The sequence below is a fragment of the Gopherus evgoodei genome, chromosome 16 (genome assembly GCF_007399415.2).
Source record: "Gopherus evgoodei ecotype Sinaloan lineage chromosome 16, rGopEvg1_v1.p, whole genome shotgun sequence".
Classification (NCBI taxonomy): Eukaryota; Metazoa; Chordata; order Testudines; family Testudinidae; genus Gopherus; species Gopherus evgoodei.
Genome location: NC_044337.1, coordinates 6816750 through 6839463, shown reverse-complemented (window position 1 = coordinate 6839463; position 22714 = coordinate 6816750). Strand labels below are relative to the sequence as shown.

At 48.7% G+C, this 22714-nt stretch overlaps 1 protein-coding gene across 1 annotated transcript; it reads left to right on the top strand.

Annotated features, from left to right (window-relative positions):
* The first annotated feature begins 3871 nt into the window (after nt 1–3871).
* On the top strand, nt 3872–19733 carry LOC115636019 (ficolin-1-like). The gene is made up of 11 exons (XM_030535577.1): nt 3872–3956; nt 4280–4345; nt 7900–7953; nt 8635–8670; nt 9344–9424; nt 10786–10821; nt 12191–12223; nt 12819–12946; nt 16903–17032; nt 17774–17908; nt 19486–19733. The coding sequence occupies exons 1-11, from the start codon at nt 3872–3874 to the stop codon at nt 19731–19733; spliced, it is 1032 nt and encodes a 343-aa protein (XP_030391437.1).
* The last annotated feature ends 2981 nt before the right edge of the window (nt 19734–22714 follow it).

The window sequence follows — 22714 nt, the reverse complement described above, 5'->3', positions numbered from 1 at the left end:
TAAGACCGTTACCAACTTTCCCCTTCGTCAATTGCCAGGCTCGGGATGGTTAATAACAGTACATGCCCCCTGGTCACATGGTAATCTTTACAACCTCATTAAAAAGTTTCCAAAAATCAGGAAAAATCCCGTTAAATTCCAAAAACAATTGGGTTTAATAGTCAAGTGCTATAACCCCTCACATGCTAATATGCACCAAATGTTATCAGCTATTGTGCCCAAAGAAACTCTTACCCGCCTCTAGGATCGGTGGGTAGTAATCGATCTCTCTAGGTCATCTCCTTGGGGGTTACAGAGGAGTAAGGGTTAGAGAGAGGGGATTCAGTTTTAGATTTAGGGGTGATGGAGTTGGGTTTAGGGGATGGGGATTAACATTTGGGGTCATGATTTGAAGTGGGTGACATATGATGGCGTATATTATATTGGTGGACATGCAGGTGAATGAACCGGTGATGGTGTGGCTGATCTGGTTAGGTCCTGTGATGGTGTCGCTGGTATAGATATGTGGGCAGAGTTGGCATCGAGGTTTGTTGCATGGATTGGTTCCTGAGCTAGAGTTACTATGGTGCGGTGTGCAGTTACTGGTGAGAATATGTTTCAGGTTGGCAGGTTGCCTGTGGGCGAGGACTGGCCTGCCACCCAAGTCCTGTAAAAGTGTGGGATCATTGTCCAGGATGGGTTGTAGATCCCTGATGATGCGTTGGAGAAGTTTTAGCTGGGGACTGTATGTGATGGCCAGTGGAGTCCTGTTGGTTTCTTTCTTGGGTTTGTCTTGCAGTAGGAGGCTTCTGGGTACACGTCTGGCTCTGTTGATCTGTTTCCTTATTTCCTCGTGCGGGTATTGTAGTTTTGAGAATGCTTGGTGGAGATTTTATAGGTGTTGGTCTCTGTCTGAGGGGTTAGAGCAGATGCGATTGTACCTCAGTGCTTGGCTGTAGACAATGGATAGTGTGATGTGCCCGGGATGGAAGCTGGAGGCATGAAGGTAGGCATAGCGGTCGGTAGGTTTTCGGTATAGGGTGGTGGTAATGTGACCATCACTTATTTGCACCGTGGTGTCTAGGAAGTGGACCTCCCGTGTAGATTGGTCCAGGCTGAGGTTGATGGTGGGGTGGAAGCTGTTGAAATTGTGGTGGAATTTTTCCAGAGTCTCCTTCCCATGGGTCCAGGGGATGAAGATGTCATCAATGTAGCGTAGGTAGAGAAGGGGCGTGAGTGGACGAGAGCCGAGGAAGTGTTTTTCCAGGTCGGCCATAAAAATATTGGCATATTGTGGGGCCATGCGGGTACCCATAGCGGTGCCACTGATCTGGAGATATATATTGTCATCAAATTTGAAATAGTTGTGTGTGAGGATAAAGGCACAGAGCTCAGCAGCCAGTTGTGCTGTGGCATCATCAGAGATACTGTTCCTGAGAGCTTGTATTCCATCTGTGTGTGGGATGTTCATGTAGAAAGCCTCTACGTCCATGGTGGCTAGGATGTTTTTTTTCTGGAAGGTCACCAATGCATTGTAGTTTCCTCAAGAAATCAGTGGTGTCACGGAGATAGCTGGGAGTGCTGATGGCATAGGGTCTGAGTAGAGAGTCCACATATCCAGACAGTCCTTCAGTGAGAGTGCCAATGCCCGAGATGATGGGGCGTCCAGGATTTCCGGGTTTGTGGATCTTGGGTAGTAGAAAGAATACTCCTGGTCGGGGCTCTAAGGGTATGTTGATATGTTCCAGTGTTAGTGTAGGGAGTGTCCTGAGTAGATGTTGCAGTTTTTTGGTGTATTCCTCAGTGGGATCTGAGGGAAGTGGCCTGTAGAATTTGGTGTTGGAGAGTTGTCTGGCTGCCTCCTTTTGGTAGTCAAACCTGTTCATGATGACAACAGCACCTCCTTTATCAGCCTCTTTGATGATAATGTCTGGGTGGTTTCTGAGGCTGTGGATGGCATTGCGTTCTGCACGACTTAGGTTATGAGGCAAGCGATGTTGTTTTTCCACAATTTCTGCCTGTGCATGTCGGTGGAAGCATTCAATGTATAGGTCCAGACTGTCATTTCGACCCTCAGGAGGAGTCCATGTGGAGTTCTTCTTCTTATGCTGTTGGTGCGAGGGTACCTGTGTATCAGTGCGCTGTTCAGTGTTGTCCTGAAAGTATTCTTTGAGTCGTAGACGGCAAAAGTAGGCTTCCAGATCGCCGCAGAACTGTATCATGTTGGTGGGGGTGGCAGGGCAGAAAGAGAGTCCCCGAGATAGGACAGACTTTTCTTCTGGGCTGAGTGTGTAGTTGGATAGATTGACGATATTGCTGGGTGGGTTGTGGGTACTACGGTTGTGGCCACATGAGGCAGGTAGGAGTTTAGACAGCTTACAGTCCTTTTTCCTTTGTAGAGAGGTGAAGTGAGTAATGTAGATCTCCTGTCTTATTTTAGTGAAGTCCGTTTGTATGGAAGTTTGGTTATTAATGAGAGTCTCCAGGTTGGAGAGCTCTTTTTTGATGTTTTCCTGTTTGCTGTATAGGATGCTGATCAGGTGGTTCCTCAGTTTCTTTAATAGAGTATGGCATAATGATAATATGCCATCATATGCCAGCAATGCCTCTCTGCTATGTACATCGGCCAAACTGGACAGTCGCTACGGAAAAGGATAAATGGACACAAATCAGATATTAGGAATGGCAATATACAAAAGCCTGTAGGAGAACACTTCAACCTCCCTGGCCACACTATAGCAGACCTTAAGGTGGCCATCCTGCAGCAAAAAAACTTCAGGACCAGACTTCAAAGAGAAACTGCTGAGCTTCAGTTCATCTGCAAATTTGACACCATCAGCTCAGGATTAAACAAAGACTGTGAATGGCTTGCCAACTACAAAACCAGTTTCTCCTCCCTTGGTTTTCACACCTCAACTGCTAGAACAGGGCCTCATCCTCCTTGATTGAACTAGCCTCATTATCTCTAGCTTGCCTGCGTATACATTCCTGCCCCTGGAAATTTCCACTACATGCATCTGACGAAGTGGGTATTCACCCACGAAAGCTCATGCTCCAAAACGTCTGTTAGTCTATAAGGTGCCACAGGATTCTTTGCTGCTTTTACAGATCCAGACTAACACGGCTACCCCTCTGATACTTAAAAAAATAATGATGCGTTTGTCATGCTACCAAGGTCTCTGTACACCAAACCTCAGACCACGTCTAATATAGTTTAATGTTGACCAATGACACGGTCATGCTGCCACCTTTGACTTTTGGGGGGCATTTATTCAATCTAAATTAATACAAGAGTCACTGGGCCCTGAAGGTTTCTGAACCCCTGGCTTAGATCACAGTATTTCTACAGCCCCCTGCCCTTGAGATCTGACTTTGCAGTAGAAGATAACAAGGTAATTCCAAGTGGTTTTGTTTTTAAATTCCATTGGACCCATTGACTAGGGAGCATGAACTGTATGAAAAGTGGATTTGTTACTCAGCTGCCTTTTGGGGGCTTTTAGTGCTTGGGCCACCAGATCGGTGCACATTAGTTCACTTTTTACTGGCCATAATGTAATCGATAATCCCCCATCAGGGAATCGCTGCTTTGAGGGAAGAATGTGACACTTTCTCAAAGAGGAAAACCAAGGATACTAAAGAAGCGAGTGACCGTGGTTTGGCACTGTAGAAATACAACATAAGACCTTGTGAAGGGAGATGGTGGAGAAATCATGCAGAGAGCAGACTCAGCAGAAACTGCTGGAAGGTGCAGATTGGTGGGAGGAACTGAGAGTTGAGGGGAGAGAGTTCATGAATATTTATTTATTTGCTCTCTAAAAGGCTCCAAGTGGTGAACCGCTAACTCAGAGAAGAGGAGAAGTCTAGTAGAGCTGCCGTTGCAGAGACCAGCGTCATGGGGAGAGCTGCACAGCAAACCTTCCTTGCTTTACTCTGTCTAGCAGCAGCGGTTTGTAGGGCTGAGGATGAGCCACAAACAGGTGAACAAATTGTGAGGTTTGTTTTTCAGGCTGCTCTAATTTAGAGCCGGTGAGAGCGATTTGTAGGGTCTGAGGGCCTGTTTTCAATAGGGAAATTCTCACCAGTGTAAATACCTCAGTGTGGTAACAACAGTGTAAGCCACTAATGCAGAAGTCTTGCACCAGTGCAACATGGAGTTTGCACCAGGGTCACCACAGTGTCACAGCTGCCTTAGTGTTAGCTGACCTCGATTTGCTGAGCTTATTTACTACTGGAATTTTCAAAATATTTGGGATCCTGTAACTCGTGGAAATGTCACGTATTGATTCATTTCTTTCCTCAGAGGTGAGGTCAAAGTGCTGTGGAATTCCTGGACCCCGAGGACTTCCTGGACTTCCTGGACTTCCAGGTATGTTCCCCAGAGCTGAGTGAGACTCCGCTTTGGATGGTGATGCCTGAAACACTCTGGCCACCCTACAGATCTCTTCCCCTGTGGTGAGAAGTTGGACTTCATCATATTTCTGTTCTGAAATCATGTCCATTTCCTTTTCTCTGCCCTGATAGTGAATTGGGCGTGGGAGTGAGAGGGGGAGATAGGGAATGTCAGTGAAGTACAGAGCAGATCACAAAAGCTAGTGCACTATTGGATATAGGGGTAGGGATGATGGGAAATGGAATATTGGCAGTTAGATTGTTTGGGGGGTTGATGGGAATTAGTCCCTTGGGGTCACTAGAATGGCCAGTGGGGGAGTCACTGCTCTCACAACCACATTTCACCTCCAATTCCTGCCATGCTGCCACCTTCTCCTCTCTGGAGACATCTGCTCCAGCCCTGCTCCTGCCTCAGTCCCGATCCTCTCCTCTGGCACCTTTCCCGCCACCCCTCGGGCTCCTCCTCTCTCTTTCACCTCAGACCTGTGCCTGGTCTCCTTTCTGCTGCCTTGGGAATGCTCGTTCCATCTAAAAACATCACAGCCAACTCCTCTCCCACTCTTCCCATCTCCAGGTTCTCACAGAGACCTGGGTTTATGGCTCCCATTCTGCCTCTATGGACATCTTGTGTTAGTCTTTTCCTCTTCCGTTCCCCTCATCCTGAATCCTCCTGCAAACACAGGGGTGGGACACTAGTCTGTGCCAGTCCCAACTCGACCACCTCCCACCCTCAGTCCTCCCTCTCATTCTTTCTCCTCCTTGGAACAATGCTCCACCTGACCCCCTCCCCTCCTCCTGCTCTATATTGCTGTGGTCTGTCACCCTCCTTCCTTCCTCACTTTATCTCCTTGCTTTTCCACATGTCACAATCCTCCCCCTTCATCTTTGGTGACAACATCTTCCATGTTGTTGTTTCTGGCCCCCTGACTCCCTTGTCTGAGCTGCAGTCCCGGATCAGCTCTTCTCTCAACAATAAGGCTGCTCACTCTGGTCTTCTCTATATACTGCATCCTCTCAGGTCTCTGCATTGCTTGTGGTGATCAGCATCTCTTGCCTGACCTTCCTGGGACTTCCAATCCATTGGTATCCACAAATTCTCTTCTACTCTCAGCCCCCTTCCCTTGCCTTTTCTTCCCTCCCCTCCAGTGACTCGTGCAGTGATTCCTTCCACTCACTTAGGGTTGCCAGATGGCCGGGTGAAAAGGATCCTGGCGAGTCCGGTCAGCACTGCTGACCGGGTCGTTAAAAGTCCAGTCGGCGGCCCAGTGGGGCTAAGGCAGGCTCCCTGCCTGCCCTGGCTCTGCACAGCTCCTGGAAAAGCCCAGCATGTGCAGCCCCTGGACAGAAGTGCAATCAAGGAAGCTCCATGCACTGGAAACCACAGCCAATGGGAGCTGCAGGGGTGGTGCCTGCCGGCAGCACACACCACACAGAGCCACCTGGGTGTGGCCGCACCGGCGCCTAGGAGCCAGACATGCTGGCTGCTTCCAGGAGCAGTGCGGAGCCAGGGCTGGGGAACCTGCCAGCCCCGCTGTGCCACCTGTGCCACAGACCGGGAGCTGCCTGATGTAAGTGCTGCCCAGACAGAGCCTGCACCCCCACCCCAACCCCTGACCCAGGTTGGAACCCCCTCCTGCACCCTATCTCCCTCCCAGAGCCTGCATCCCCTCCCGCACCCAAACTTTCTCCAAGATCCACACCCCACCTCCTGCCTCAGCCCTGAGCCCACTTCCACATTGCAAACCCCTTGGCCCCAGCCCAGAGCCCGCTTCTACACCCAAACCCTTCATCCCCAGGCCCAAACCAGAGCCCGCATCCTCAACCAAAGCCCTCACCCCCTTCCACACCCCAACCTCCTGCCCCAGCCTGGAGCCCCTCAAGCACCCTGAACCCCTATTTGTGGCCCCACCTTGGATCTGTGCCCCCAGCCAGAATCCTCACCCCCTCCCGCACACTAACCCCCTGCCCCCACCCAGTGAAAGTGAGTGAGGGTGGAGAAGAATGAGTGACGGAGGGAGGGCAACTGGAGTGAGTGGGGGTGGGACTCAGGGAAGGGGTGGGGCAGAGGTGGGGCAAAGGTGTTTGGTTTTCTATGATTAGAAAGTTGGCAACCCTAACCCCACTCCTTCTGCCATGGCTCCCCTCTCCTTGGCTCCCCTCTCCCATGTCAAGGCCCATCCTGCCAACTTCCAGCCCTGGGTTACCCCCCAACACCTCCTCCTCCACCCCAGTTCTCATGCCATTGAGCATCTCTGGCACAAGCTCTGGGACCAGGCTGAATTCCTCCACTACAAATTTACTCATTATTCCTTCAGTTTTATCTTCTTTGCAGCCAAATAGTTTGACTTTCTTCCTCTTATCCAACCCCACACCAGCAGCCCCTGCCACTTTTCCACCATCTTTTCCACCCTTCTTTAACTTCTCCCCTCCTGCCACCCTCCTCCGTCTGCACACAGGACCTTGGCACTTTCCTCAACCAGAAAGATTCCATGTGACCTTTTCCACTAGGCTCCCTGGACTCTCTCCCTTCTCCCCCATGACCAGCACTGAGACATCCTGCTGGCTCTGCTCCTCCACACATCTGGGGGTGGCAGAAGGACTCCAGCAGTTGCCCTCTGGAAAAGGGGTCAGGACCTGAAATTAGGGGGCCATATTTTCCCAAAGGGAAAATGAGACACTCCTTGGCTGATCCAGCCTGAGCCCTCCCTGCCTCCTGCCCACACGGGGCCTGCCTGAGGTCCCCCTTCCCTCCCCAGCACGTGGGATTGGCCCCAGACCCCCACCCTGAAGGCCACTATATGTCCCATTTTGTCAGGGACCATCCTGTTTTAGTCCCTGTCTTGGCCGTCACAACTTTTTTGGGGCGAGGGGGAACTCGGGCAAGGAGGTAGCAGGCCCGCCGTGGGCACCTGTCTGAGCCGCTTTCCCTACATCTTCCTCCAGTGCAGGGCAGCATTGCCACTCCCACCCCCGCACGTTCCTCTGTGCCCCACTAGGGATCCTGCCTCACTTTTTTGGCAAAGCTGTTCATTTCTCCGATTTCTCTTGCCAGCTGATGATCAGCTGGCAAGAGCAAACGGGACAAATGCCCAGTTTTGTCAAAAAAGTTGAGTTGGCCAGGACAGGGCCTAAAAAAGGACTAAAATGTGACATCGGGTCACCCTACTTGAAATGGCTCCTTTCCTGTGATGGGGATGCTGGCAGTGAATGCTCAGGGGCCAGTTGAAGGCTTTCTGTTTGCAAACCGACCACCAGCCAGCACTGAAAACATTTGTCATTGGCCTTCCATTTGGCCAGTTTTGCAAGAGCTGAGAGAAGGGGCTTGCTCCTGCATTCTTGGCTCAGGGGAAATCCCCATTACAGTCAGTGGGGGATCTGAGGACCAGGACAGAGAAGAAATTTAATTCTAATTTTGAAATCTGGCTTTGGGGAAGGCATGTGGGAATTGGCCCATATCCTCATTTTAACCCTAACAAATAATTCCCTGTTGTCATATGCAGGATAATAACGTGGAGTCTTTTGTGTCTGTAGGAGCAAGTGGTCCTCCAGGGTTGCTTGGTCTACCAGGATTACCAGGGGAAAAAGGTAAAATATTAATTCAGAATCTTTTGTGCTTTTAGGCTCCACTGTAATGGCAGGAGATCCTGGGCCAAGAGGGAAAGCACTAAAGAGCAGAGGGAAAAGTTGTGAGTTAAATATCCAGGGGAGGTTTTTAGATTGTGTGGCTCTTCCCAAATGTGCATACACAAAAGGGTGGGTTCTCTTCTCACTTACACTGGTGAACACCCCAGCTGGAACCAGTCGGGTACTGGTGTAACAGAGCGTGTACCTCTCTGCAGCTACCCAGCTCCACTCACTGCTGTGGAGCAGTGGTGAAGGCACGGCTTTGCCTCACTCCTAGTGCACAGCCCTAGACAGCTTCATGTCTGAGCACCTCCAGTGAGTGGATTGGGCTAGTCTCAGAGAAGGGTAACTCCTGGGTCCTTTTCAAGGGTAGCTCTGTGCTGTGTGCCCCAGGGTTTCCGGCTGGGACTGTGCCTCCTGGAGCTCCCGCTAAAGTGGTGTGTCTGAGCTGTCCCCTGTGCCGGATTGTGCCTAGGAGAAGCAGCTGCACCCCTGGGGCCTGGATTCTTTCTCACACCCAAATAAATTAATTGAACCTGCTTCTGATTTACCCTAGGGTCAGAGCTCCAAATCAGGTCCATGGTGTCTAAGCCACAATTAAGTCATCACTGCTCATTCTTTTAATTATTTTTTTTCAAATAGGAGAACCAGGAGCTCCTGGCTTCCCTGGCCCGAGAGGTGAGAGCCTTGGGATAGTTCTCCTCCCTATCAAGCTGTGCACGTCCTTTGCTATTGCTATTGATCTGCCCTGGAATGTGCTCAGATACTGTGATGATGGGTGGCAGTATAAAGTCCTTATAGACAGAGAGACAGATGTCCCCTTACACACCCCTTTACAAGAAAGTTAGCATTAGAAGAAAAAACAAAATACATGGTATGAAAACCAAGAATTAACCAGGCAAAGCTGATACTTCCTGCATAACATAGCCACTCAACCCTAATTCTGCCTCCTTTGAGCCCTGTCCTGAGAAGTCCCTCATACAGATCCCACCACAGTGCTGTATCCTCAGCCTTTTTGTCCCTTGATCTCTGCCAACCAGCTGCAAATGCTCCCTGGGTCATAGTACTGCCCAGAGCACAGTGATGAACTGCGGGAACAGGAGGGCTGATTTTCAAATGTGGTAGACACAGAAGAAATGGCAGATTTTGCAAGGGCCAGGCAAGGTAGTGGTCTATTCCCACTTCCTATTGCCATCGCCAAATGGGCAGAGTTAAAAATCAAACCTTAATTTTGAAATCTGGACTGGGTAGTGACCTGCCCTTCCCCCCTCCCTCTTCCTTGTTCAACCTTAAAATATCATCCCCTACTTACAGCTGTCAAATCTTAATTCTGAGACTCCTGTGTTTGTAGGAATGTCTGGTCTTCCAGGGATTGCTGGACTAAGAGGAGGACCAGGGAGACCTGGAACACCAGGAGCACCAGGGGCTAGAGGTAAAGTACCAAAGAGCAGAGAACAACTTTGTTCATTCAGCATGTGATTAAATAGCAGGAGAGATCCTTAACCCATTTGCATCTTTCTTCCATGATACATTTCCCCAATGCGTACCCTACAGGGGTAGGGTCTCCTCTCAATTACAATGGCGTATAACTGTTGTGAAATCAACAAGGTTGTACTGGGGTAACCAAGAGGAAAACTGATCACTAGGGAATCTCGATTCTGATCACTCCCCCAATCCGTGAGATTACCAGCCTAATTCAGGGTGAGTCTAGGTAAGGGTGAAGCTACACTTTGAGTTTGGAGTGTAGCCCCCAGCTGGAGGACGTGCTAGCTCTGATTGTGTTAGTATGGTAATAATAGAGAGCAGCTGCTGCTGCTGCCCATGCGATGGGCAAGGCTAGCCTCCTTGAATATGTGCCCATGTTCTGAGATGGGCACGTACTCAGGGCAGCTGGTCACTCCTGACGTGTGTGCCGCTGTAGCTGCATTCTATTTTAGTGCACTAGCTTGATCAGAGTTAGTGGGTCTGTCTCCTTGACCAGGGAATCACACCCCTAGATCGAAGAATAGATGTACCCTAAGGCTAATAAGGGAGTCTAAATTGGTGTAACTCACAACTCCCAGCTCCCTTTACACCAATTTAGACTCACACTCATTTACCTTCCCTGAGAGTGGGGCCCAATGTAGTAAAAACCCAGACCTGAGATTCTCCATTAGGGCACCTCCATGTGGGCCAGAAATGGTATAAGAGGGGCTAGGTTCAGCTGTTTTTAGCACAGTGTCATGAAAAGCCTGGGCCCTGTCTACACTGGAAGTGGCACCATTGCTAGAAACAGGTACAATGGTTTTATTGTAGCAAAGCCCCAAGTGTGTGACACTCCCTTACACTCAGCATAGCTTACATGCCTTTACACATTACTCACTTTGGCCCTACCTTACCTCTTATTTCCAAAGTGACCATCACCATAGGGCCAGAAGTGCTCAGCTTCTGGGCAATTGTGCAAGTGCAAGGGAAGGAGGTAAGTGTGCAACCTGCTTTTCCTGCTCTCAGGCTTCCATACAAGAGAGACAAGGACCCTGCAGGGCTTGGGTGACTCTGGGGTGCTAACATTGTACAAAGGTGGTGGGCTGGACTATGTCCTCCCCTCCCCTCCACACTGGCCAGAGGTGCTGTGTCACCTTCATGGGTGGAAGAGCAAGTGGACTCATAAAGGTCTCTGGGGCCCTGCACTTCCTGACGTACATGGAGTTCCACCAGGACAGGGCTCCACGCTGCACCCAGTTCAGGGAAGTGCCTGTACAGGAGAACTGAGCTCACAAATACCATATCTTGGATTATTTTTTCTGTGATCAGGAGTAAAAGGTGATCCTGGGAGCTATGGACTGAAAGGTGAGAGACTCTGGATAAGAATGTGAGTAACTGGGGACCACAATCTCTCTTCCCCCCAGCCACTCTCACCTACTGATATCATGCCAAGGCAAGTGCAAATGTTTAAAGGGAAAATACTTGAAGCTGCGTTTTTTGTCCACTGGGCTCTGTTGTTTTCTCCAGGTTTCATACTTTCTATTGTCCATGGTTCTTCCAGCGATTCAAAAACAACACTCCCCAAAACTGTGCGTCTCTTTGTTTTTAAACTAGTCATTTGCCTGGCACTTTTTTAAAGTAGAAAATCTGCCTGAGGCATCATAACATGTAGGGGAGCTTGGCTGTTCACTGCTTCAGCTTTTGGAGAGAGTCTATTAGTAGGTTATGATTTCTTGTATTTCCTACATGCATCAGCTTGGGAACACATGGTCCCAATTCATTAACTTCAGCTCATGCACCCGGCTACACTGTGCTCTCAGGCTGAGAAGGAAGTAGTTAGAATTTTCAGGTGTTAAGTCACAGGGTGTAGGACCCAGATTCTCTCCTGAATATTAGCCAGACATGACACTCGTTTCTGTTATCCTGATTGCACAGCACGGCAGGTCTGTTCAGCCACCACTGATGTTTGAATGAACTTCCCCTTAATAGCAGTTATAAGTGTGCACTGAAGAGGGAATATTTATTTTACTAGATAATTCATTGATTTGTACCAATCTTCCCATCCTGGGCTCAATCCTGCTCCCATTGCCATCAATCGAAATTTTGCCGTTGAGATCAGTGGGAGCAAGGTTTGACCTCCCCTGGCTCAGTCAGTTGGCTCAGGTTGTTTGCATGTGGACTGACAGTTGGGTTGACTGTTTTGTCTGTTAATTTTAAGGGCATTACACGTGAGGTGCTCTGTGTCTCCTGTCACATGCTGAACCCATCCCCTATTCCCACAGAAGCCAATGGGAGGCGAAGGAACTTACTGCCTGGAAGAACTGGGCCCCAAGCCCATATCAGGGCAGGTGTAAGCTAGTCAGCTGGTTTGCAATGGACACAGGTTAAACAGGACACAGTTAAGGCAAACTTGGTCCTTTCTCTCTATTTCATTGCTCCTGTCTCACAAATCAAGGTGAAAGAAACAAAGTGGAAACCCTAACTGTGTCTTTTGTAACTATTTAAATGACTGGCTTCATTTTTTTAAACATCTCTCATAATTTCCACTTCCTTTTGTAGCTAAGCTGCTGATCTCTTTCTGATGTGGCTTTTTTCTTTCTTTGCCTCTGAAACATTTTGTCTGAAATAAATAGACAGAACTATTGAACTGCAGGAGCGAACAGCTGTTTAGAAACAACACACTGCTTTGTTTGTGCTCCCATTTCACCGCCTTTGTGTTCCTTTTCCTGCACAGAGGAGGAGCTGGCCGACCTGCTGTGTAAAAAGGGTGAGTGTTTGCTCTAATGGCAGGGGAAATGGTCCTTACCTCACAGGGCAGACACACAAGGCAAGGGACATGGAAACTTCCTTCACTGCAGTAGAAGAAGTTCTATCCTTGCTAGCGAGACTGGATGACAAGGGGGGGCAGTCACACATACCTGCTGCTAATGACAACGGGCCGACTCCTGCATCCTTTACCCAAAGGAATATTCCCAGCAGCAAAGTCACTCACCAGACTCAGGCAGGCAAGATTTGGCCCAGCAGCTGAGAACAGAGGATCCAGCTTCAAAGGCCGTGGGAGCCCATTTTAGGAAAGGTGATGTTCGCATTTCCAGTGTGATGCTGAAAAATTAATTCCCACAAAGCCACTTAAACTATAGTGACATTGTTTTTCAGTGGTAGCCCGGGTTTCTGTAACAAACACATGAAAATGCTGTGTATGTAAAACACGGTTACGCTTTGTCTGGTGTGGATATATACAAAAATAATCAGTATAGGGCCCGAGCCTGAGAACAGTTTATTGTCATAAGAAGTTGCCTTTGTCTCAGTAAAACCATTCAGATACAGTATAATTTACTGCTTTAAATGTCCCTCTTGTCCAGGCCCGAGGAGCTGCAAGGAGCTATTGGCCAGAGGGAACACCCTGAGCGGCTGGTACACGGTTTACTCTTCGGACTGCACTGCCATGACTGTGCTGTGTGACATGGCCACAGATGGAGGAGGATGGACTGTAAGTGTGACTAGAGAATAGTGAGCCTCACCAGGAGCCCTTGCGTAGAACAAGTGCATGTGTTTCAGGATGGCAATTAGCTCTTGCCTACTTTTTCACCTGCACATGTATAATCTGAGCCAACGAGATGACACACATGCTTGACATTCAGCATGTGTGTAAAGGTGTCACCCCCACTCTGAACTTTAGGGAATAGATGTGGGGACCTGCATGAGATAACCCCTAAGCTTGTTTATCAGCTTAGATCTAGTAGCTGCCACCACCAAATAGTTTAAACAAACGTTTATGGGGAGTCATTTGGAAACTCTGTCTTCCCCCCCAAATATTTCCCCAGTCTCTATCCCCCGTTTCCTGGCAGGATTGAGACTGATTCACCTCTCACCAATTCCTGGGGAGCCCAGATCCAAAAAACTCTTGGATCTTAAAACAAGGAAAAATCAATCAGGTTCTTAAAAGAAGACTTTTAATTCAAGAAGAAGGGTGAAAGGAATACCTCTGTGAGATTAGCATGCAAGCCACTCTCACAGACAACAGATTCAAAACACAGAGGATGTCCCTCTGGGTAAAACCTTAGTTACACAAAGAATCCAATCTGATTCTCCCTCTATGCAAAAAGAAGTCACAAAAGAAAATAAACATAATCTAATACATTCCTTTTCTAAACACTTACTACTTTTAGGAAATGTTAGATGGCTGATTCCTGGCTCCTTCACTCCGGCACAAACTTTTCTGAACAGACCAAAGAGTGATTTACCTCCTCCCTCTTTGAAAACATCTTGTCCCTGCATTGGTTCCTCTGGTCAGGTGTCAGCTAGGCTAGGTGAACTTCTTAACCCTTTACAGGTAAAAGAGGAATTAACCCTTAACTGTCTGTTTACGACAATGTGCTTAAGTGCTGTGCTGGGTCAGCGCCCATTTCTTTGGTGCACAGCTGCTGCCTACAGGATATATCTATGCAAGAGTTACAGGGGCAGCAGGGTTCTTCTCTGCTGGCCATGGCCTGTGAAGAGTTGTTAATTCTTCACTTCCCTCCAGGCAACCTTAGGAGAAGGCATCAAGGATCTGCTGAAGAGCAGGCAGCTCTGGGGGTTTCTTCCACTCCCAGAGAAAGGCAGGTGCTCAGATCTCAGGGCCAGGATTCTCCACCATGAGTGTGGAGGCCACGAGTCAGCTCTCCACTGGCTAGTCCAGACTGAGTTAGCAGAGCTCCGAGCCCTGCATCCAGCTTGGCTTCTGTCAACAGCAACGTCTGACTACTTGTTTCAATGACCTGGAGAGAGCTGCAATTTTCAGTACATTCAATTCAGTTCCCATCCCTGACAGGCTGGTGTGGATTGGAGCCAACCCGCACCTCTCCCACTGCTGCAGTGTGGGACACAGGCCCCTGAAATGGGGGATGCAATCAGATCATCGTCCCCCCATTATGCCCCTTTCAATATCTTCTTCCCCAAAAAACTTCCCTGAGCTCCTTCCAATTCCCCCAAATATTCCTTCGTTTCTCTCACAGCTTCCATCTTTCCCTCCCTCTCCTCAACATGCCTCAATTCTCCCTGCACTGTCTCTGTCCCACACTGCAGAGCTGATAGGTGGGGGAAGAGCCTACGGGGTGAGCCCTCACCCCTGCGCATGGGGTGGGGTTGTCTTGCCCTCGCTTCTTACCTCACATCTTCCAGCTCAGCAATGTCTCCTCAAGAAGCTTCCTAATCCTTCTACAGCAGCTACCTGATCAGAGCTCCCTGTTCCCATCACCACAGGTCACAGGTGGTCACCAGGTGGGCCAGGACACAATGTTGCTAGCAAGAGTCTAAATGCCAATGTGATAGCCAGAGGGAACTTGTCTACCCCTCTTGGCTGCCATGACATTGTGGGATTGGCTGTGAGGATGGTGGGACAGTTGGACAAATCGAGAAAAGCAGTTGAAATGCTGCATCTCCTGCCCAATTTGGAATTGTGATTAAGAAATATGTCCAGGCCTTTGTGTGTGAGAGAGGTTTTGGGATCCAGTTTTGCCCCAGTTCTGTAACTTGGCAAAATTAGTTAAGCTGCGTGGATATCGATTTCTTTCATAGCTGTATGTGCTCCTTGGTGATATGGATGGTAAATCAGATTTAAGAGGGGCCTAAATAGACCAGAGGTTCTCAACCAGGGATACACAAAGGTCTTCCAGGGGGCACCCAACTCATCTAGCTCAGTGTTTCTCAACTTGAGGGTTGCGACCCTCAGAGGGTCACAGGAAAGGTTTAGGACATGGGTGGTGAGTATGATAGGCAGGGCGAGGTTGTGCCTCTCCAAACAGCCTGGCATGGCCCTGGCCAGCACTCGGATCATGCCACCCAGTGCACCAGTGTTGGGGGACAGGCGGCCACAGCAGGGGTGCTCTGGGTTCCTGCAGTGGAGGAGGCAGAAGGGGAGAGGGAGGGATGGGGCCTCAGACACAAGGGGAGAGGGTAGGGGCTAGTCTCTCCCAACAGCCAGGTCACCCACCGCCTATGGTTTAGGCGGGGGTCACGAGTGCAGGGTCTGCATTAGGGGTGACAAGCAATATGCAATTGCCTGGTGCCCTACGCCACTGGGACCCCCGCAAAGTTAAGTTACATGCTTCAGCTCGGGCCTCAGCATTTTTTCAATAACAGTGGGCTGTGAAACTTTTGTATTTTTATGTCTGATTTTGTAAACAAGTAGTTTTTAAGAGAGGTGAGACTTAAGATGTATCAGACTCCTGAAAGGGGTCCAGTAGTCTGGAATAGACCATTAGTGGAATTGCTGCTTGCTGGCCTGAGACGTGGGCTTGCATTTAGCTTGGTACCTTTGTTCAGATTCTTTCAAATTACATTTTTCCTCCTGAAGAAGAGCTCTGTGTAGCTCAAAAACTGTTTCTTCGACCACAGACGTTGGTCCAGTGAAGGGATTGCTTCACCCAGCTTGTATCTCTAATATCCTGGGACCAAGGCAGACACAACACTGCAAACAACTTTTCCTCCTTTCAGCCGAATGGCAGAACTAACTATCCTGCTATCTTTTATATGGGCTGTCAGTCTCATCTATCACAATTCAACCATTACCATGTGCCCACCCCCTTTCAGGGTGAACAATCCTAATGGGATCAGAGAGACCTATATTAGCAATTACTCTGTTTTACATTAAACATTTGTTTAGTGTGATTGAAGGCAAGTGACTGGTCAGTCTGAAAAGTGTTCAGTGCAATGGATTAACCTGTTATTTTCTGATCCCTAGCTGTTCTCACACATCCAAGATGTACAGCACCATGCGCATAACAAACTGAAACATTTTCTATACTTTTTTTATTGTGACTCTGAAATCTATGAATGAGACCATCCTGCAGCACAAATTCTAGCAGCCTGTCTGCCAATCTGAGTGGGTCTGTGGCTCCTGAGTTGCTAGCGAATGGCTATAGTTTTAGAGTAAGAAAGGAACACAAGCAGCGCAGTGTTTCAGAGGGTTTTTTTTTTAAATTATATTAAGAAGGATCTTGCTAATGACTTTAATTATATTGGACCAAATCTTAAAGGCCTTACAGAGCTTCTATTAGGGCAAACTCCAATTTTCTTCCATGGGATTTTTCCATTATTAAGGGCTGAAACTCTTTGCATAGATCAGGAGTTCTCAAACTGTGGGTCGGGACACCTCAGGGGGTTGCAAGGTTATTACGTGGGGGCTCGTGAGCTGTTAACAGCATTTATAATGGTGTTAAATATATAAACAGTGTTTTTAATGTATGGAGGGGGTCGCACTCAGAGGCTTGCTATGTGAAAGTGGTCACCAATAAAAAAATTTGAGAGCCACGGGCATAGATATTCACACATATTCTGATTAACCATAGTGCGTATTATGCTGACAACTTGTCCTTAAAGAACGGAAGACCTAAGCAGCTATTCACATACAACTAAAATTATTGCAACCATCTTTTCACCTAAGGTTCTCTAATTTCTTGGCAGGTTTTCCAGAGAAGGGCAGATGGTTCAGTGGATTTTTTCCGTGACTGGGACTCATACAAGAGAGGTTTTGGCAACCAGCAGATGGAATTCTGGCTGGGGAACGACAACATTCACCTGCTGACATCTCAAGGTAAGAAATCACAGATGCCCTCCGTTTCTTTAGTAACATGGCACAGAGTGATGATAATATGGTAGCTTTATGTAGTGTTTTTCATCTGTAGATCTCAAAGTGCTTTTCAAAGGAGGGTAAGTATCATTAACCCCACTTGGTGAATGGGGATTTGAGGGAAGCAGAGATGAGGTCAGTAGAAGAGCCATGATGAGGACCATATCTAAGTCCAAGTTGTGCGTCCTGTCCACTGGACTATGCTGGTACACACCAGCTGTAGTGAAACTGCTCCCAGGCTCACCACTGGCTGCTCCTGGCCCACAGAAACCTGCAAGGAAAAGTTTCGGAGACTGATTATACTGGAGCTCTTTGAGATCCGGTCAAGGCTGGTTCACCTTAAAGAGCATTAAGTGAACAGATCTGGAGATGTACCATTCTGTAACAAGGACTATCTATTGAACCATCAGCACTAAGACAGGAGCTGAAATTGTCCCTTGCTGCTTTGTCAGTGGATTAGTACAGGTCGAGGCCATAGAGAGATGGATGCTATAGATTCTGATCACTTAGCTGGAGCGCAGATGTTAGCTGTGAGCGCTGTTTGCTAATGGACAGGAGAGATAGGGGCATGAAACTAGGTTCTTAAAGGCATCCCAGGCTGAGCACATGGGGATAGGCTGGTGGATGAATGATGTAATAAACTCAGATGCTGAAAAATGTTCGTGGAACACACGGAATTGCTGATATTCTTCCTGTTTTTAACAGGAAATAATGAGCTGCGCATTGACCTCATGGATTCTGAAACCAAGAAATATTTTGCCAAGTACGAATCATTCCAAATTTTAGGAGAATCTGAGAACTATAAGATGATTCTGGGAGACTTTCTCAATGGCACGGCAGGTAGGTGCTGGCTGGGTTTTACTGGAATCAAAACTAAGAAGGAATAGCAATTTCAACTGAGATGTGCTGAAGTCTGAGGCAGCAGCAAAGTAAATTCCACCCTGTCTGCACAATCTGAATTTAGCCACTTAGAAAAGCACATGCTCAAGTTCAGAGACAACACCTGAAAGCTCTGTCCCAGGCCCCTATTGGGAAGATGCCACCTTATGTGCCAGTGGGTTAACAAACAGGATTCCTGGGCGTCCCTCACACACATTGAGAACATGCTCTGAAATCTCTGACAGCTGGGTTCATTTGGGGGCAGTGAAAATGCCTTGATGAGGATACTCCAAAAGGAAGAGGAAGAGCAGAATCTCTTCTTCTCCCAGCAGGATGGAGCAGCTGTTCAGCTCTATCCCTCTGATTACTCTGTGGGGTAATGAGCACCTCCCCTCTCTCTCCTTCCCAGCAGTTCTCCCAGGAAGGCAGGGAGGGAACATCATCTCCTTGGAACATGGCACCCAATTTCATTCACCACTGAGGACCCATGACACTGGCACCAATCACAGAGGTGCTCTTAGATCAAACCCACAGAGCAGGAGGTACATCCTGTGGTCATTGCTGTGCTAGCTTTGCCGGGGCCCAGGGTCAAACCTGAACCTATAGTGATGGGTTTTGGTTCTGCCAAGAGCCACAGACCCAGACTGGCTTCAGGTTTCTATATTTTCCATCTAGCACCTCCTGTCACCAGCCCCAAGCCCAAATCCCAAGGCCCTTACCCAGCCCAAAGTGTCAGGCCACACTGAGATCAATGGGATTTTGGGTGAATGAGGTCTGAGTAGAGAGCTCAGGAACAAGGCCTCTCTTTAGAAGGGTTTGAAAGTTTTAGCCCAGTTTTGGCTTGAAATGTGGCCAAAAAATATCCCTTGGATCTGAATAACCAGAACTTTGGGGGTAGTTTGGAACTGGACTTCGTGCTGGACTCATCTCTATAAAGAGATGAACCAAAATCCTTGATCCAAACTGCCTGAACTTGGGGAACATTTGGATTTGAAGCCAAAGTTTTGTGATTTGTGCCATCCTGGTTCTGACCATAGCGGTAGAAGTTAGGGGTAGTTTTTGGGTGTCCAGATATTTGAGCATAAACTCCCAGTGTAAGCAAGGCTGAATGGGTCATTCTCGGATCACTGTTGTAAAAAGTTTCCTCTTCCTCCCCATTCCTGAGAGGCCTCCAGAGTGGAACAGCAGCCTCCCTCCTGCACTGTGAGGGGTCGGGGGTGCCCACAAGGGGAGTGAGCAATCCCCACACTGGAAGGCCAGGCCTAGCATTTAGTAGACTGAACTACAGGGAAGGAGGTAGTGTGGACTAGTAGATTGAGCACTCGGGATTTGGGACAACAGAGTTGTATTCTTGGCTCTGCCTCTGGTCTCCTCGGACCCTTGCACAAGTCACTTCCCCTCCCCGTGCTTCAGTTTCCCCATCCATAAAATCAGGATAATGTAACTCTCTTTGAGGTTTGCTGAGATGAAAAACACAATATGAGAGCTAGTTATTATTGTATTACAACTTGGGAGAAAGCTACATCTCTCTGTTACAGGTGATGCCTTAACCTACCATAGGAACATGATGTTTTCAACCAAAGACCGCAACAATGGTCTGAATTCAGTTAACTGTGCTGAGTCCTATGAGGGGGCCTGGTGGTTCAATGACTGCCTGCAGTCCAACCTGAATGGGAGATATTTGCTGGGAGAACATGAAAACCCTCGTCATGGTGTGTTCTGGAGCACAGGGAAAGGGGACCGATATTCCCTTAACCGCTCTGAAATAAAATTCAGGCCTGTTTAGCAGGATGAGGGAACATGTCCTTGTCTCACAGAAATCATTCCGCAGCTGGAAGTTCCTGCTGGAAATAAAGCTATTCCCCAACAGTAAACTTTGGGTGTGACTGGGATTTGTTCTTTGTCGTGGAGACAAAGATCTTGTGTTGTCCCTTAGCCTCCTGTTCTCTGCTCCCTGAACAAAGAAGCATCTGGTAATATTCATCGGAATTAATGTTGTAGATCTGTTTTAATCATCCCCACGCTCCCGTTTAGGCCCTTTTCCCAAACACACGCACACCCGTCGATGTCTGTTTGTGGGAAGCAAAAGTGTGGTGCCTCCTCATGTCTGTATTTGCTCCAGTGTTTAGTATTTCCAAGGCTGGTGCTCACACGGCCATTAAGGCAGCTCTGCTGTGGATTGGGTGCTGTGAGGAGGATTTTCTGACAGAGGAGCAAGAGATTCTCACTATTACAGCACAGAATCTTTGCTACAGACACTGTGGCATGAGGCTCAGAATTTATGAAGGGCGTTACACTGGAGCCGAGCTAGGAGGTGTGTGGCTTCTGGCAGTGAGGCAGAACACCCTAGAAGGTAGGACAGCAGGGCTGCCTCTCCCAGCTACACCACAACGTAGGAGGCATATGTCAGAAATTATTCTCTTTCTAGCACCCCTGCTGCACCTGTAAACTGCTGGAGGAGACCACAGTCGATACTGTGCTGAATCAGGGAGCAATGGGAAGGATATTTAAAAGGGCCAGTTTTACTCTCCCTGTAGCTAATAGCAAATACCCCAAGGATGTCCATGGAGTGGTGGTTCGTGTCCTCGCCAGGTGCATTGTGGGGCATTGAGAGCCAGAACCCTGCCACCCCAGGGCTGACAGCCAGAACAGTCAATGGAGTGTCTACACTGACACTGCGTCAACTTAACTACAGCGGCCTAAGCACTATGCCTTTCATGGAGGTGGTGTTATTAAATTGGTATGGCAGGCGACTTACATCAGTGGGAGCAACACTGTAGTGTAGACACAGAGCTAGGGCGACAAAAGCTGCCTTATGTCTCCATAACTCTGCAGTGTAGACCAAAGGCCGTGGCTACTACTCTTAAACTCACCAATAATTCAAACTCACATAAGCCAACAAAAAGCTAAACACTTTCTGTAAGGGTTTGAGTAAAGAGAAATATACCAGCAATAAAAATATTAAATGATTTGAGGTATTAATGCTTTTTAATGACTAAAGGCGATGCTGGCAAATACACTATGTCACATGACCACAGAGTCCCCAATGTTCCTGACCAAAAGTGTCTCCTCCCCTCAGTTCTGACTGTTCCCCACGTCCCAGGACCCAGGTGGTGCATGTGGGGACCCGTTACAGGCCTGTAGGCAGGGCCGGCTCCAGGGGTTTTGCTGCCCCAAGCACCTGCTTGCTAAGCTGGTTCCTGGAGCCAGCTGTGCCTGTAAGGAGATGCTGTTACAAACACACTTTATTATACTGGGAATTGACAATGCAGGTCGCAATGACCCAGGTAGATGAAAGTCGTTTTGCAGCTACAGTATGCGCTAATGGTGCAAGATTGAACCCCAACTGCCTAGCTAACTGTAACACAGGGCACTCACTCAGGTTCCTTCTCTGGCTGACTGGTCAAGAGATTGGTTCAGGCCAACAGGTTTTGGGCATAAATCATAGGTAGCTAATGATTCCTCTGGATTGCTGGGGAAGGACTAACCATCAACTCCCTTCTGAAATGGTGCTGCCAGTCTTCAAAGCTTGGAGCCCATTGGTTCAGCTGCAGGCAGGTTGAGTCTCTGGATCTGAAATCCCAGATCTAGTGTGGGCTGCTGCGGGGCCATCAGGCTGCAGGCGGTGTCAGGAGAGAGGAGCTGTCTCCAGTTGCCGGCAGGAGGAGCAGCTTGTCCCCTCCTGGGGCTTTTCTGAAGGTTGAGGTCACAGTCAGGCCAGTTGTTGGGCCTGGAAGTTCTGCACTGGCTGGCTGTGGAGACATCTCCTTTCCTCACCTCTCCCTGCCTGGGCTCTTCATGTGAGGGAAACTGGGCTATTCGCAGCCTCCATCCTGCTTTCCTGGGCACCAGGGGCTCTGCCCTGTTCAGTGATGTCTGCATGACTGTCTTCTGCCCTCGAATGGGATGCTGGGACTGCTGTTGCTCCCCTCCTCCCTTCGGTCAAGGGAGGAGAGTTGCTAGAGTGACTGGTGAAGTTGCTTCCCTTTCCCTTTCCCTCCTGCTGCTGGGGGAAGTCAACAGTGCAGGGCTCTACCATGGAGCTGGCAGGGACCCCAAAGGGTTGTCTCTTCCCTTGGGGCACAGCTCCCCAGCTGCAAAAGAGGAGGGGCTGTGTGTCACAGTGGGGTCATCAAGGCCAGATTAATGCATTGGCAAACTAGGCATGTGCCTAAAAGGCCCAAACGTGGCAAGGAGCCCAACATGTTGTTTTGTTTTTTACCATGACAGGCAGCCGGCCAAGCCAAATTAGAGTGAGAGGTGGTGTGACATAGTCAGATCACTGCTCAGGTTTGGGCCAACCACCCCCTCCATGACGACTGTAGATTAAACCCCTGCTTCTGGACTAAGTACCAGGGGAGGGGGAAATTCCCGCTGCCAGTGTTATCTCTTTGAAGAGGAAAAAGGTCCCTTCTGAGGAAGAAAAGGATGCCCCATGCCACTGACTCTGACTCCCTGGAAGGGGAGGAGGGCCCTGCCACCAGCAATCCAAGTTGGTGGGGGCCATGTTGGGGTTGTCTAGGGTCCCAGGTTGCTTTAATCCAGCCCTAGGAGTAATACCAGCGTCAGTGGGAGAGACTATAGCCTGTTATGCCTCCCAAGGCCTGGGCTGGGCAGTGGGATTTTCTAGTACAGATGTAGCCTGAGATCCTTGCAGAAATCTTCTATTTGCACCATTGCTCTTCTCTGATATGCCCCCTCCGAGGAACAGTGCTCCTGGCAGATCTAGCTACTGTCTCTGGTACTCCCCAGTACCCAGACAAATTG

Coding starts and splice junctions, on each gene's coding strand:
- LOC115636019 (XM_030535577.1), top strand. CDS start 3,872: ATGGGGAGAGCTGCACAGCAAACCTTCCTTGCTTTACTCTGTCTAGCA. Junction 7,954..8,634: donor AGGATTACCAGGGGAAAAAG/GTAAAATATTAA, acceptor TTTTTCAAATAG/GAGAACCAGGAGCTCCTGGC. Junction 9,425..10,785: donor AGGAGCACCAGGGGCTAGAG/GTAAAGTACCAA, acceptor TTCTGTGATCAG/GAGTAAAAGGTGATCCTGGG.